The sequence below is a fragment of the Haemaphysalis longicornis genome, unplaced genomic scaffold (assembly GCF_048455015.1).
Source record: "Haemaphysalis longicornis isolate Haplotype H1 unplaced genomic scaffold, Haemaphysalis longicornis Haplotype H1 scaffold_7, whole genome shotgun sequence".
Taxonomy (NCBI): Eukaryota; Metazoa; Arthropoda; class Arachnida; order Ixodida; family Ixodidae; genus Haemaphysalis; species Haemaphysalis longicornis.
The window spans coordinates 73,120,667-73,135,164 of NW_027526422.1; the positions used below are offsets into that span (position 1 = coordinate 73,120,667).

The 14,498-nt window shown below is 45.5% G+C and overlaps 1 protein-coding gene across 1 annotated transcript in view; it reads right to left on the reverse strand.

Annotated features, from left to right (window-relative positions):
* Nucleotides 1-13,282: 13,282 nt before the first annotated feature.
* LOC144146347 (lipase member K-like) overlaps nucleotides 13,283-14,498 on the reverse strand; it is a 53,035-nt gene continuing 51,819 nt past the window's right edge. The window contains exon 11 of the mRNA XM_077678303.1: nucleotides 13,283-13,554. Coding sequence (XP_077534429.1) covers nucleotides 13,303-13,554 — 252 coding nt within the window. The 3' untranslated portion in view covers nucleotides 13,283-13,302. The remainder of the gene's footprint in view (nucleotides 13,555-14,498) is intronic.

A 14,498-nucleotide genomic window follows, 5' to 3' on the forward strand; every position in this document is an offset into this window, starting at 1 on the left:
CAGCGTTAACAAAAAAAAAAAACTGAAATCAAAATGTTTGTTCTGGGATACGATGGTACTAGATTTAGCCCTTTATTTCATGTGGCTGGGGCCGGGGTAAGAAAATGTGTAATTACTGCTACTGGCAAAGTGTTGCAAATTTACCTTGGCGTGCAATAATTGTAGGCGCTGCAACATGCAGCGCTTTAAAAGCAGATTTAGGTGTAGGAATTGCTGCCATAAGGACGAGAAAAAAACAGACGACTTTTTCTATAACAGTTCTTATTGACATTTTAAAATTTTGGTGAGTATTTCTTATAACTGCACCAAATTCTGAGATTGTACAGAAAAGCGTTTTATAGGTCCGTAACTTGATTGCGGAGCCGCTTGTAAAGTTTCCCGCAATACTCTTAGTACCTAAAACCTTTGTTCAAAGTAGAACTCAAGCTGAGAAATTAAAATTTTACTACCAGCAGTTGAATCACAGTTGCACAGGATGGTGTGGTCTCTCCTGGAATCAGCCATACAACGCTGGTTTCGTTTTCTCAGCTTTGTCCACAACACAAGCAGAATCAACAAAATTTTGAAGGCATAACTTTCACTTCGAATTGGTACATCAGTAATGCCTTGAGACGCTTATTTAGTCGACGTACTCGGGCATCGTGAATACACTAGGAGTTGAGCCCTAGTCAAGTCAAAGCCTGTTTTCCAGCCTACAATTACAGGACAAATTGATTGGAGGGCCATGTGAATATTTTTCCGCTACATGAAAGCGGTGGTACACTTACATCGTTTTTTTCCAATTTCTGGCGCTGATGGAGAATCCCTTGCTTGAAAATGTTCAAGAGATGATACTATGTAGAACGTAGACGGAGGGAATGCCCCGATCTGTCGAGATCTGGTGGAGGGCTTGCGCATCGCGACTAAATTCCGGCCCACACCGCATTGAGAGTGTAGGAGTTTTTCACGAGAAATAGGATAGCGACGCCTCTTCTACCGTGGCCCGGATCCCACACAAGTTTATTCATTCGAGTACAACAAAAGGACCCTGAAAGACAGCGCTTTCAAGATGTGCAGCAGGTAACAAAGAAAACAATAGAGCTGCTCAAGGCTGTGAATTTTTCAAGATATTCATGACGTTTTCAGCCGGGCAAGAAGCTACGGACAAAGGCACCTGTCCTTAAAAACGAAATTTTGCAGTTGAATAAATGTAAAAAGAAGTGTGTGTAATGAATCGAGGCAGAAAAATTTTGTTGTTATTTTTCAGAACATTTCTCCCTCCTCTGAAATCGGAGGTGATACAACAAGCAACATCCTTGAGCAATTAAAGTCCTTTAAGTAAACGCCGCAACAAACTCCGCGACGTTCAAGATATGTTTTTTTTACAGGGCCGTTCATTTTAGGCGCGAACACGACGCAGCGTGGCCGGGCATCGAAGCTAATCGGCGCAGGCGCATAGGGGCATTGAGGCGGGGCTTCGTGTCTTCTGCTAGCGCGGGAGCGCGCCGCACTTGCTTTTTTGGGAAGCAAGCATGTTTGTAGACTCTTGCTCAGCATTCTTGTAACGTCTTAGGGCGCTGCGACCCGTTGCGGGATAGCGCACTTCTCTCACTGCGCCGCGTTGTGTAGTTTCTGCGTACGGCAACCTGAGCGCTTCCTCTTTTCAGGAACGCGGTCCTAGTTAAATGCATGTATTGTTGAAGGCATTTCAGGCATGGTTTGCCTGTTGTTAGAGGGTTTAATGCCGCAAAACGGCTCTTGCTCCGAAAACGCTGTAGAGAAGTGCTCCGGATAACCACCCGAGGATCTTTACCGTGCACTGATACCATGCAGCAAACACGCGTTCTTCCATTTCGACTCTTTTGAAAAGCGGCACCTGCTACTGGGATCAAAAATTTCTCTCCCGGCTCAGTATAGCCAAGCACCCTAACCACTGAGCCACCGTGGCGGACCAGGTTAATTCCTGGCGGGTTTCTCAGGACTTACTGCACCCCAAAAGTAAAGAGGGTCAAGGAACAAAGCTTTATTTTCTGCGTGTGGTTTCTAAAGCAGATGGCCATATGACGTGATATGCCATCCGGCCCGCTTTTTTAACAGCAGAGCTGTTGTTACTGCCGTAAGTTTGCCGTTGCAGAAAAATAGACCACGAAAATTCCGAGCGCTCGTGGGCGCGTTCCTCGCGGTGACCGCCAAGTGTCCCTGTCACGTGCATTATATTTAGCAAAAATTAAAAAAAAAACTCCGAAACAACGAAGACCAAGACAATTCCGAGCGCTCGTGAGCGCGTGCCTTGCGGAGACCTCCGAGTCCCAGGATCGTGCAGTGGCTTTAGCAAAAAAAAAAAAAAAAAACTCCAACGCTGTCGTCAAGCGCTACAAACCATCTAAAAAACTCCATCGCTAATGCTGAAGATCTAATGCTAAAGATGAAAAGACACCCTGCTTGGGAGAAATCACCACGACCACCACACTCTCTGGAAGCCATTATGGATAATTGGAGACATGGCTACGAGTGTGCTAATCCTTCCCGAGACAAGTTGAAGATCCCTTCACCCCTGCTTAGAGTCCACGATGAAGAGATGGTGGAAGGATACAATGATGATGATGACTTTGCACCCACCACTCGGCGCGAAGAATACGACGTCTTTCATGCACATGACGACGATTACTAGCATCGCTACAATGCAAATAAGCAATGATATTCAAACCTAACGGTGTCCCACGATGCTCACCTACAATAGCTTCACTATTCAAGTCTTGCGCGTGAGTGCAAGCTTCCCTAAATTTTGTTTGATTAGAGTGTCATATGCTAAGTCTAGCTCGACAACGCCAGCAGATTGCTTGATGCGACCTTCGAATGTGATCAACGAACTCATGGAAATCGACGACAAATATCGTAAATAGGAAAAGAAATCAGCATAAGTTCAGTCTTCAATGCAAGTGTTTGTTTATATCTAAGGCATTGCTTGCATTATTAAGCACATGGAAAACGTATTGAAGATATTGGTTATTTTTCAATTCGGGGCGTTTGGCTAGGCAGTATGTGTGAGGACGGTAAAGAAAAGAATGCAGAAGTTGTGGACCTCAAGAACGGAGAAGCTGTTCCACAATTGTGTAGCATGGAACTGGTTACCACAGCTTCATTACTCACGTACGCCCATTGCGAGGAAGTGCGGGTCGTATCAGAAAGGAGTATACGTAGCATGTGGCAACAAAGGGAACATCCGCTGTGTCCCAGTAACTTCCAGGTAAGCAGCGCAAGCATTGGCATATTCATTATAATGTAGCAGACTAGAGTGGAAACAGTCCAAAACTCGGCCGGAGAGTAGAACGATTGGGCTGGGTGCGTGACCCGTTGACTGGGAGACTGCTTGAACCATTTGATGATGCGCGATATTCATATACAGTCTAGTCCACTTATAACAATATCCCAGTGCCAAGGAAATCCCATCGTTACAACAGATAATTGTTATAAGCGGGTTGCGAAATAAAAAGACGGAACACAGCTCAAAACCTTTTATTCGCATGCCAGCAAGGTCGTACTACTACTAATTTGCGGAAAAGAAGCCACAGTCGGTCACCTTTGTTTGCCGCGTGTGAAGCTAGCGCAAATCTTTTCCAAGATCATGTATGGGTGCTTCACCTAGCTGAGGTAAATGTCCTTGGCGGAAAGAAAGTCCCCGAGTGACGGTGTCACGCATTGGGCCTCATACGAATAGACTACCTGAGTAAGCTGCGCCACGCGTCATTAGAGTCTTCCCTGTTGCATTTTTTGTGCACAATATGTATAACCGGATTCAATCGTTATATCCGATATCGTGGCACTGGAGCATTGTAATAAGCAGTTTATTTTACCATAGAAAGAATACAAAAGTTGACGGTGCCATATCTGTTCATCGTTATATCCGATATATTTTAATAAACGGTATCGTTATAAGTGTACTGGACTGTATACGAAAAAACCCAACATACATCGGTACCAAAGTCGCGAGATTGAAACCGCGCGAATATATAATTGATGAAAACCGCCAAAGTTTTTTATCACGGGGTTTTCAACGCTGGAAACCGCGCGAATATATAATTAATGAAAAGTGCATTACAGTAATCGACAAGGCAGAGAGCCTGCTTGGAAGCGCATTTCGGCACCAAATCAGGACTTCACCGCAGGCACCCTAGGCTATCCTTCAAGACAGAGAACTTCTTTACTCAGGAGGGCAATGGAGAATGGAAGGGTATATTATTACCCGGTTCTCGCAAGTACAAAGAAAAAAACACGTTTTACACAATGCTGACTTCCTGGAAGAAGGTGACTGCAGCTGCGTGGAGGAGTTGCGAGCGCAGGAGAGCACGCCATGCTGAAAATCTCGCATTCCGTCGTTGTAAGAGAAGTGTTGTTAGTAAAAAATCTCCAGAAATTGAGACAATTGTCACTCATGCGTAGAATTCCTATGCCGGTTGTATGGAGTGTGAGTTGTTTACAGCAAAAGTTTTGCTTTTACGAAATCCTGTCCGACCAGTTATCTCCGTTTACTATATTATAACGATTACAGGTGCTACATGAAATCTACATTTTTTTGTAAATTAAAGACTTAACACGGCTGGCCATTTTCTGTATTTTAATATGTTCTTGTGATTTAGTTTTTGAAAATATCGTTCTGCTAATTACAGTCATTACGCTACTGTAATGATTACAGGTGTAACTTACACGAATTTTGGATTCTTGTGGAAATTCAGGGCGATAGACAGTTCGAAATTATTTACACTTTTTCAGATTTCTCCGATATTTATTTTTTCAAAATTTCGTTACACCAATTATCTTAATTCACGCTATTATAACTACTACAGGTGGAACTTCCGCGAAATCTGTATTTTTGTGGAAATTCAGGTCGTTGCACAGTTCGCCGCTTCTCGTATTTCTTTATTTTTTCTTATTTTTAGCGTTCCGAAAGTTGGTTCGAATAATTATCGCGACTTACGCCGTTATAACGAATACAGGTGGAACATCCGAACTTATGCATTATTGTAGCAATGCAGGGCGTTATACGCTTCGCCATTTTCCGTCATTTTTTAAATATTTTTTCTGACTTCTTGATTTTCCAAAATTACGTTCAACCAATTATCCCCATGAACGCTATTAAACGATTACATGTGTAAATTCTGCAAATTTGCGTTTTTGTGGGAACGCAGGGCATTCCACGGTTCGCCATTTTCAGTAGTTTTTATATATTTTTCTTATTTTTCAGTTCCTCAAAATTGCGTTTCTCAAAATTCCGTTTAAGATAACATAACGATTACACGTGGAACTTTCGCGAAATCTGTATTATTGTGGAAATTCAGCGTGTTAGTCTTCCTGACTTTGAGGTGTACTCGGAAAAGAATGCTACGGATTAAAATCGGTGAATTCTGATGTGCTAGTTGCGAATCACGTGTTGCGAATAATTGAAAACAAATACATGGTGAATAAATTGTTGTGAATACCAGTTTCCAATACACTGAAAACGATAAACAAAAGCGAACAGCTGGTACCAACAATCACCTTATTGTATGCTCAGTTGTACCGCTACTGCACCACTGCACGTGCTGAAGCAGAAGTGGGCATGATTACAAAGAAAACAGAAGGAGGTAAACAAGAATTACGCACATTGTTAATAAGGCGAGATATATAACATACATTGCGCATAAGGCGAGACCCATACGAGGCATATACAGTGAAAGCTTGCCAGCTTGAACCACCAGGGGACTCCATCTCAGTTCTAATTGATGAAATTTCGAACTAATGAAAGTGACAAAATTTGGCTGATGAATACAATACTTCCTAATTAGGTACTTGAGCGCAGCGGGAACTGGAGTCTTCTCAATGACGGCGCATAGGTACTGTATGCTTTGACGGCTGTGCGCACCTCGGATTCTGGAGTCGGTGGCGCTGAGGCTCTGCTGGGGCAGCACTTACATCGTCTCAGAAAGTGACGGCGTCATCGGCGAACGCACCACACCGCGAGTTCCTTTGGCATTAAGCTACGTGCACACTACCGTTGAATTTGTTGCGCCGCGCTGCCTACGGCCGCCAGCGGCGTCGCGCCGCAGCCATCACCCGCAGTGCGGGCGACGCCGCTGGTGGCCGTCGGCAGGGCGGCACGGCAAGTTTGGCGCTAGTGTGCCCGTACCTTTAGAGAGTTTTAGCGTAGCGGCTAGCGTGCGCTACGCTACTGTCGGTGGGTACCGGGGCCCGATTGGGCTCGTTCCCTGGGTACGAGCGGAAGAGGGAAGCCGCCAGATCTGCATTTTAGTGAGAATGATGGGCGTCACACTGTTTTACGCTCTTTTCGCTATTTTCGTTGCGTATTTTGAACGTTTATTTTCATACGTTTTTTTATTCTTCAGTTTGCGGGAGAAATGTATTAGATTCTTATCTTTGATTTTGTCAGGTCATTTTTGTTGAAACATTTCCTCTTCATTTTTCTTATTTTTCGTGCTGTCAAATTTTCTCCAACCGATTATCTCCATTTATACTATCATTACGACTAAAGGTAGAAATTCCGACAAATATACTTTTTTGTGGAAATGCAGGGCGTTACACGCTTTTCCCCGTTTTCGCCGCTTTATTTCGTAGTTTGAGCGTTGTTTTACGGATCATTTTTTGTTTATTCTTCGGTTTTGGGGGAGACATATAACATGCATATTTTTTATTTGATCAGGTCAGTTTTGGTAACGTTTTATTTCTTCTATTTCTCTTATTTCTTGGTTTCTCAAAACTCTCTACCAACAACTACCTCCATTTACGCTGTTGTAACGACCCGCCGCGGTGGCTCAGTGGCTAAGGCGTTGCGCTGCTGAGCACGAGGTCGCGGGTTCGATTCCCGGCCGCGGCGGCCGCTTTTCTGATGGAGGCGAAAAGCAAAAACGCCCGTGTGTACGAGATTTCGGCGCACGATAAAGGTGGTCAAAATTAAAGGTGGTCAAAATTAATCCGGAGCCCTGCACTACGGCGCGCCTCATCGCCTGCGTTGCGTCGGCGCGTTAAACCCCAAAATCAATCAATCAACGTTGTTGTAACGATTAAAAATAGAATTTCCGCCAAACCAGCCTTTTCATGGAAATGCACGGCGTTGAACGGTTTTTCGGCTTTTGGTCATTGTTTAATTTGGACTGGGAGCGTAGTCTTGCTGACATTTTTTGTTTATTCTTTGGTTTTTGTGGACATATTTAAGATGCATTTTTTTTATTTTGTCAGAGTAATATCGGTAAAACTTTGTCTTTTTTATATTTCTTATATTTCATTTATTCAAGATAGATCTGAGGAATCATTTATATCTACGCTATTATAACGATTAAAGGTAGCACTTCCGCCATCTCTGCATTTTCGTAGAAATGGCGGGCTTCACACTGTTTCGCGCCTTTTTCACCATTCTTTTTTTTCGGTTTTGATCGTTGCTTTGGGGACTTTTATTGTTTATTTATTGGTATGGGAGGCAGATGAATAAGAGTCATATTTTTTATTTTGTGTGCGCATTTTTGGTAATTTTTTTATTTTCCCTGTTTTTTCAAAATTCCACCCGACCAATTAATTATCTCGATTTACGTTATTATAAAAATTCAAGGCGAAACCAGCCAAATCTGCATGTTTGTGCAAATCCAGGGCGTTACGCGGTTTTGCGCTTTTTTCGCTATTTTTTATTGTGTGTTCGGAACGCTCCTTCGAAGACCCTTCTCATATATTCTGCGGTTTGGGGGGCAGGTATATATAATGCATATCTTCGATTGTGTCAGATGATTATTGATAAAAACTTGTTTTTTTGTTAGCTCTATTTTTTATTTCTCAAAACGTTTTCCGACCAATGATCTCTATTTACGCTATTACAACGATTAAAGGTTGAATTTCTTCAAATCTGCATTTTCGTGAAAATTCACGACGTTGCGCGGTTTCTCGCCTTTTTTGCCATTTTTATATAGCATTTTTAGCGTTGTTTTTAAGACTATTTTGCTTATTCTTTGGCTTTTGGGTAAGATGTATAAGATTCACATTTCAGCTTTGTGATATCAATTATGCTAAAATTTTAGTTCTTCTAGTTTTCTTATTTCTTGGTTTTTCAAAATTATGTCCAACCAAAGATCTCTATTTACTCTATTATAGCGATTAGATGTGGAACTTCCGCCAAATCGGTATTTTCCAGGAAATGCAGGCTGTTACGCGGTCCCGGCATGGTGGGTACTTGGCGAAGAATGTTACGTATGAAATTAGCGCAAGCAGAACAACCTTGCACTACGACTGGCAGCTTCGAAAAAAAAAACATAATAAAACGCAAAGGCACTTCATCGCTATTATGGTATAAATTTAAATCATTGGTGAAAAGAACCAAAGGGAAGCTTAAAACAATACATATTCCAACGTCTTTTGCTGCTCATAGCCTTATCTGACACTTAAGTAATTGCAAGAGTGGAAGCGTGTTCATGTGGGGGATTCATATTCGACACAAATGTACAGCGCAATGTTTTTTTTTTGCGCTGTACAGCTGTCTTTTGAGCTGTGAGTGCATCTGTGTTATAAAAAACTTACACTCTACACAAGCTGCTAGACAAGGCACACATTGGTAGACAATTATTTGAATTTCTGCATATTTTTTATTACGTAGACTTCAATGAAGCTTGGCCGCAAATAATCGCACAGTTCTAATTATCATAAATGCGAATTACTGAAGTTCAAATTAACGAGCCCTCTGTATGTAACAGAAGGAACAATAAAAGCCATGAAATGGTGTGTCTATCGGAAGGAGTGACTATCTACGCGTGAAACGATTTGTAGCGATGACACAGATACTACCACTACTACCACCACTACCACTACTACCACTACTACTACTACCACTACCACCACTACTACCACTACTACTACTACTTCTACTACTGCTGCTACTACTGCTACTGCTACTACTACTACTACTACTACTACGACCACTACCACCACTACTGCTACTACTGCTACTACTACTACTACTACTACTACTACTACTACTATTACTACTGTTGCTGCTGCTGCTGCTACTACTACTATTACCACCACTACTACTACCACTACTGCCACTACTACCACCACTACCACTACTACTACTACTACTACTACCACTACTACTACTACTACTACTACTACTACTACTACTACTACCACCACTACTACCACTATTACTACCACTACTACCACCGCTACCACCACTACTACTACTACTACCACTACTACCGCTACTACTACAACTACTACTACTACTACTACTACTACTACTGCTACTACTACTACTACTACTACTACTACTACTACTACTACTACTATTACTACTACTACAAATTCAGAGCAACAATTCTGCTTTGAAACGATTATGTCCCTAAACATTTTTGGTTATAAGATCAAATCAATGGTTGCAGTCCACGAAAGACGCCGGACTTTTGGAATGCTACTGGAAAAAAAATTACGTGTGCGCTTAGAACTTTATAAGACAGAGAACGAGAAGGCCTTAGCTGGAGTTTCTCTCGATCTATTGTTAAACATTTTCGTTCCACTTTCAAATTTTCGTCGTGGGACCGTTGGGGTTGGGTAGCTTCATTTATAGACGCTTCCTCCCTAGACGGTTAAAAAAAGCGGCACTTCCAACTATTGTAACCTATTTCGCGCTGGAGTATTTTCTCAGTCTCCCCCGACCATCAATAGGGCCTGGTGGGTCGTCCCCAAAAGAAATCTGAAATTAAGCTCTGAGCCCAGGTGGCGTAGTAGACAAGGCGTGTCCACAACCTTCTGCGATTCGTCTCTCTTTCTCAGTACCCTACTAGTACCCTACTACGACGCTGCTGCTTCAATTTCCTGGCTCATGCTCCTTCGCCTAGCGTCCCCTCCTTCCGCGGCTGCTGTTACCTGCACGCGCTGCCTCGCTCGCCCTGCGGTGCTACGGTGTACCTGGTATGGTGTTATGGTGTACCTCACATTTGGTGTACCTCAGAACAGATTTGTGTACCTCACACGTTCCATGAAACATAGTTGTCGCAGGCTTTCGCCTTGCATACAGCTGTAAAAACAAGACTGTGTCGTGTACGTCTGCGTACTTGACGCAGACTGTGTACGTACAGTCTTTGTCAAAATTTTGTGGGCCACGGCGACCGTGGCCGGAGCAGGCGCGCAGCCGAGCAGGGGCGCTGCACTTGCCACTGCCGGCTGGTTACGCGGCTAAAGAGAGTGAGGGGAACTTTCTCGCTTCCTTTCTTAGCACGATAAGTGCACCGAGGCCGGTTTCTCAGAGCAGGCGCACTTCGCTTCAGCGCAGGCACTCTGCGCAGCTCTAATCGCGCCGGACACGGCAACCGCAAAAGCAAGAGCAAAAGTTCCCCTCGCTCTCTTTATCCCCGCAACCAGCTCCAGCCGACAGCGGCAGGCGCAGCGCCCCTGCTCGGCCGCGCGCCTGCTCCGGCCATGGTCGCCATGGCCCACAAAATTTTGACAAAGACTGTACGTTGGGCTGCGTCGTGTACGTCTGTTGCGCGACATTATAATTTTAAATGCAGAGCATTTCAGTAACTCACGATGTCACCCGCGTTGACGTCCGCAGTCCGCACCGCACCCCTCCCTACTATATAAAAAAAAAATACTATCCGGCGCCCGGTTTCGATCCCTCGACCCTGCAGGCGGAACAAAATGTACATGGTACTCTACCCACTGCGCCACAAAGCCGACACAGAATGGGACGCTACGAACGCGCCTTATATCGTTGACTCATTCAAATTACTGCTGACGAGCGCTCTCTCGTCAGCAGTTGCCACAAGTGCAACAACATTAACGTAACGCAAACTACTTAACGTCGTGCGCCCCCGGAAATGCTCTGCATTTGATCGTGCCCCTCGCAAGGGGGATGTTTCACTGCGCCTTCTCGCGGTCGCGGGACCCGTGGCGCCATCTGGCGGAGGCGCGGCACAACTCGTAGCACTTTCTTTGAAAAAGCGCCTCGAAAGCGCGGCAAATATGAAATAGGGATGACGCGCTTTCGAGGCAATCCGCCGACGCGGCTGCTTTGTGTACGGACTCGGCGGCGAGCGTCCCGGGATTCTTTTTTAACGCAGTGTCTTCCAAGTAGTGTCAAGCACAAACTAGCCCGCCTTAGCCGAATTGCTCTGTCCGCTACAGGCGGAAGTCACAGCAAACTGCGCTACTTTTGATCGTCAATGCCTCGGAGCGTCACCGCTACCGTTTGTGTGCTTAAAAGGGGCCCTGAAAGGCGTTTTGAGCACACTAAATGAACTAGCGCAATCGTGAGATTGGGTCGTCAACGTCATATGTGCCAAGTATTACTCTTTTACGCGCAGCGGAAAGCTCACACTTTTGTTGCAAAGTTTGTCTCTTTTTTCTCACCCTTCCCTTCCTGTTTTTGGACGCCGCCATCTTCACATGTCTACGTCATCGATTCCCAGATGTTCGTCATGAGCTAGACATCCTGCTATTGGGCGGCTTTTTCACGCACTTCTGGCAAAGAGGTGAGTCGTCTGCTCAGCATCGGCTCACCGACTGATCTGCCAACGGAGTGCCGGAGTGCTTGGACATTTTACGACAAACGAAACAAGTGTAAACAAACGCTTAACCCCCTGTATTGAATGCAACACGGCCATAACACGACATGGATATTCTCTTACCTGAGTACGTTCCATAAAGAAAGCGTTGAAACCCCATGGCACTTCTTTCGTGCAATTGCAGAGAACGCCCCGAGCCGAATGCCCGGGTTTGACGCATACATTTCATTCAACTTCAAAACAATCCAGAGATGCGTTTCGAACGAACACAACGTCACAACATGCGTTGCAAGTCTGAACCGCGATTGACAAACGATGAGTTGCCTCATCGTGCCCGTCATAAATTCGGCACTCACATCGCGCGCAGTTTGGGGGGACGAACAGCAAGTCATCTCGTCGCACAAGCCGAGATGGCTTATAGCCACGCACACTGCATATACCCCATGCGAGGATGAGTCGTACGTCGCTCGAGAAAGATAATCCAGTCCATGGAAAGAACTATCCACCCGCAGAAGCACAACGTCGCATTTCATCGCGAAACAAAGGCGTCCACAACACACACACACCATCGCCTCCTGTAATGCCAAACGGATCTCGCACTTCCCAATGGGAGTGAGTGGTACGCCTGCAGTGTCCACATGTCGCGAGGTGGGGCCCCAAGCTGAACCGGGATCACGCAACCGTAACTGACTTCTGGAGCGGTTTGTGCCTTGTTGCCAAGGCAACCGATGTTTGGGATTGTCAAAGAAACGGCGCTCGCTCCAGCGCTAGAAAGCTCAGAGCCGCGGCGGTGCATGCATGTTTTGCCAATGTTGCCGCTCTCCACCACGCGTCACCCCAAGCTGAACTGGTCACATGATTGAAGCGTTTTGTGCACGGGTTCTGTATCGGTTTAAAATGTCTTTTTCACATGCCGCCGGCAGGAATTACCACCACCGCAAAACAAGACCCGGCACCAGCGGGGCCACATCTGATACGGCGCTTTTTGGATAAACAGTGCGCGGCGCATCTCAAAGGGAACGATCGCACGATCCTCCCCGTGCGGCTGCGAGTTCGCCGCTGATAGAGAGTCACGTACTGCCGATACCAACTGCAGCAACGTACACCGCGAAAGGGCAAGGCCAGGCCACCGCACACATGCGGCCAGATTTTGCTTTCTCTTTTCCAGCCTTGAGCGCAGTGCGGGATTCATGGTGTCAACAAAGCTTGGCCGTAGCAGACGGCAGTATGAGCAGCGCAACATGAGCGCAGCATCATGGGAGGGAAAGCTCGCGCGCCGTCAACAGCGAAGGATACTTTGAAAGGAGGAGGAAACGCGGTGCGACGATAATGCGCGGTTTTTGATTTACGATTTCTCAGCTAATACTCATCGCTTTAACAAATTTCTTGCGGGAGGAGATTGCTAATGCAATGCTTTATTTGGTCACATGTACATCCATGCATCGGCGGACGGTATTTTAGGGCCCCTTTAATTAAATGGGTGCGCCTGGGAGAGCATGCCCACGTCGTGGATTAGCCGTGAAGAAGGTGCTTGAGTGAAGTGAACGAGACAGTGAGCGTAGAAAAAATATTGTTTCTTCTTATCAAGTCAGCGCCCCCTCTCGGTTTGCGTCTTCCCTCTTTTTTGTGCGGAAAGCCTGACGCACGACGAACATGTGGGGCGGAATAAGACCTCGGCTTTCTGTTCTGCGTTTTGGCGTAAGACACAACGCCATTAAGAAGGGCATGGACGTCGGAACAAAGCTGAGGGGGAGGGACCTAATGAAGCACGTGCTGGAAATAATTTTTAATCGTTTTCGTCATGAGGTGAACTACTACCAAGTAATGGGACAACAGGGCTTTCTTCCGGTGCGCCATCAACAAGGTTTCGGGCACTGTCTTCGCGTTCTATCACGCTGTCAAAAGATGGTGGGCCAATAGGCCCGTTTTCCGCCCTGTTGAGGAAGTGGCGCATGAAGAGCAACATCGGTTCGTAGACTTGGCACCTAGCGAGCACTCCCAAGTTGAACTCGAGGTGCGTGAACCGGGGATCAGGAACCTGCAGTTTAGAAAGCACACGGGCATAAGCAGAGTTTTTAACAAACAGTCTTTAATGAACTAAATAAGAGAGTATAATGTTCGCGGCGCTGGTACCGTGTGAAACGATGGCCTTAAGTGAGATGCTCTAAGTAGTTTTGTAACCCACGGTGCAGGCTAGGCGCAGCGGCTTTCGGCGGCCTGGAGGTCACCTGATTTAGGTGACCTCCATTAGCGAAGAGGCGTGCAGCTTAATTTAGATGCACGCCTCATCGCTTTACATCGCTGCCGCTTTAAAATTGTGACCGCATCTAGTGCAGCTTGGAAAAATGCTAAAATAGAGTTTGCGTTTGTTAATCACCTTTTACTGTATGTTCATTGGCTTAGAAGGTGTAGCATTAGCGTTCACGGCGGGCACTTACAAAGGAATTTTGCGTATTACCAGCCTGTATGAAGCAAAGCTTGACGGAAATGCGCAATTTTATCCCATTGTATTTGAGAGTCATTTATCTACATCAATTTGCTTTCCAAGAACTTTTCAGGGTGATATAAAATTAGCTTACAAAACATAGAGGTGGAAGGAAGGGGAATGGGTGATAATCATCCATGCTATCTATATGCGCGCGTAATCTTTTGCATTGAGCTAGTTTTGGTTTCTTTATAAAGAACATAAAAAATGGGGAGCTGGTCTGCAAGTTAGAAAAGAGCACTACACCATCAGGAGAAAGACACACTAAGAATCTGCTGTTAAACGTTCTTATAACAACCTCTGCACCTGCGGCCTGCCAATGGCGGAGAGCTTGATAGAGAAATGCACCACTGTTGTTTTAAATGCACGAAGCCACCGACGCTTCTTAAGCGTTCTTGTTTTAAGTGCAGAGCACTTGAGGGGCTCGCCTTGTCGTAGTAGCTCGCTCGCTGGACCCAAGTAGAGCCCCATGGCGTTCCGTCGTAGCGGCTGTGGTC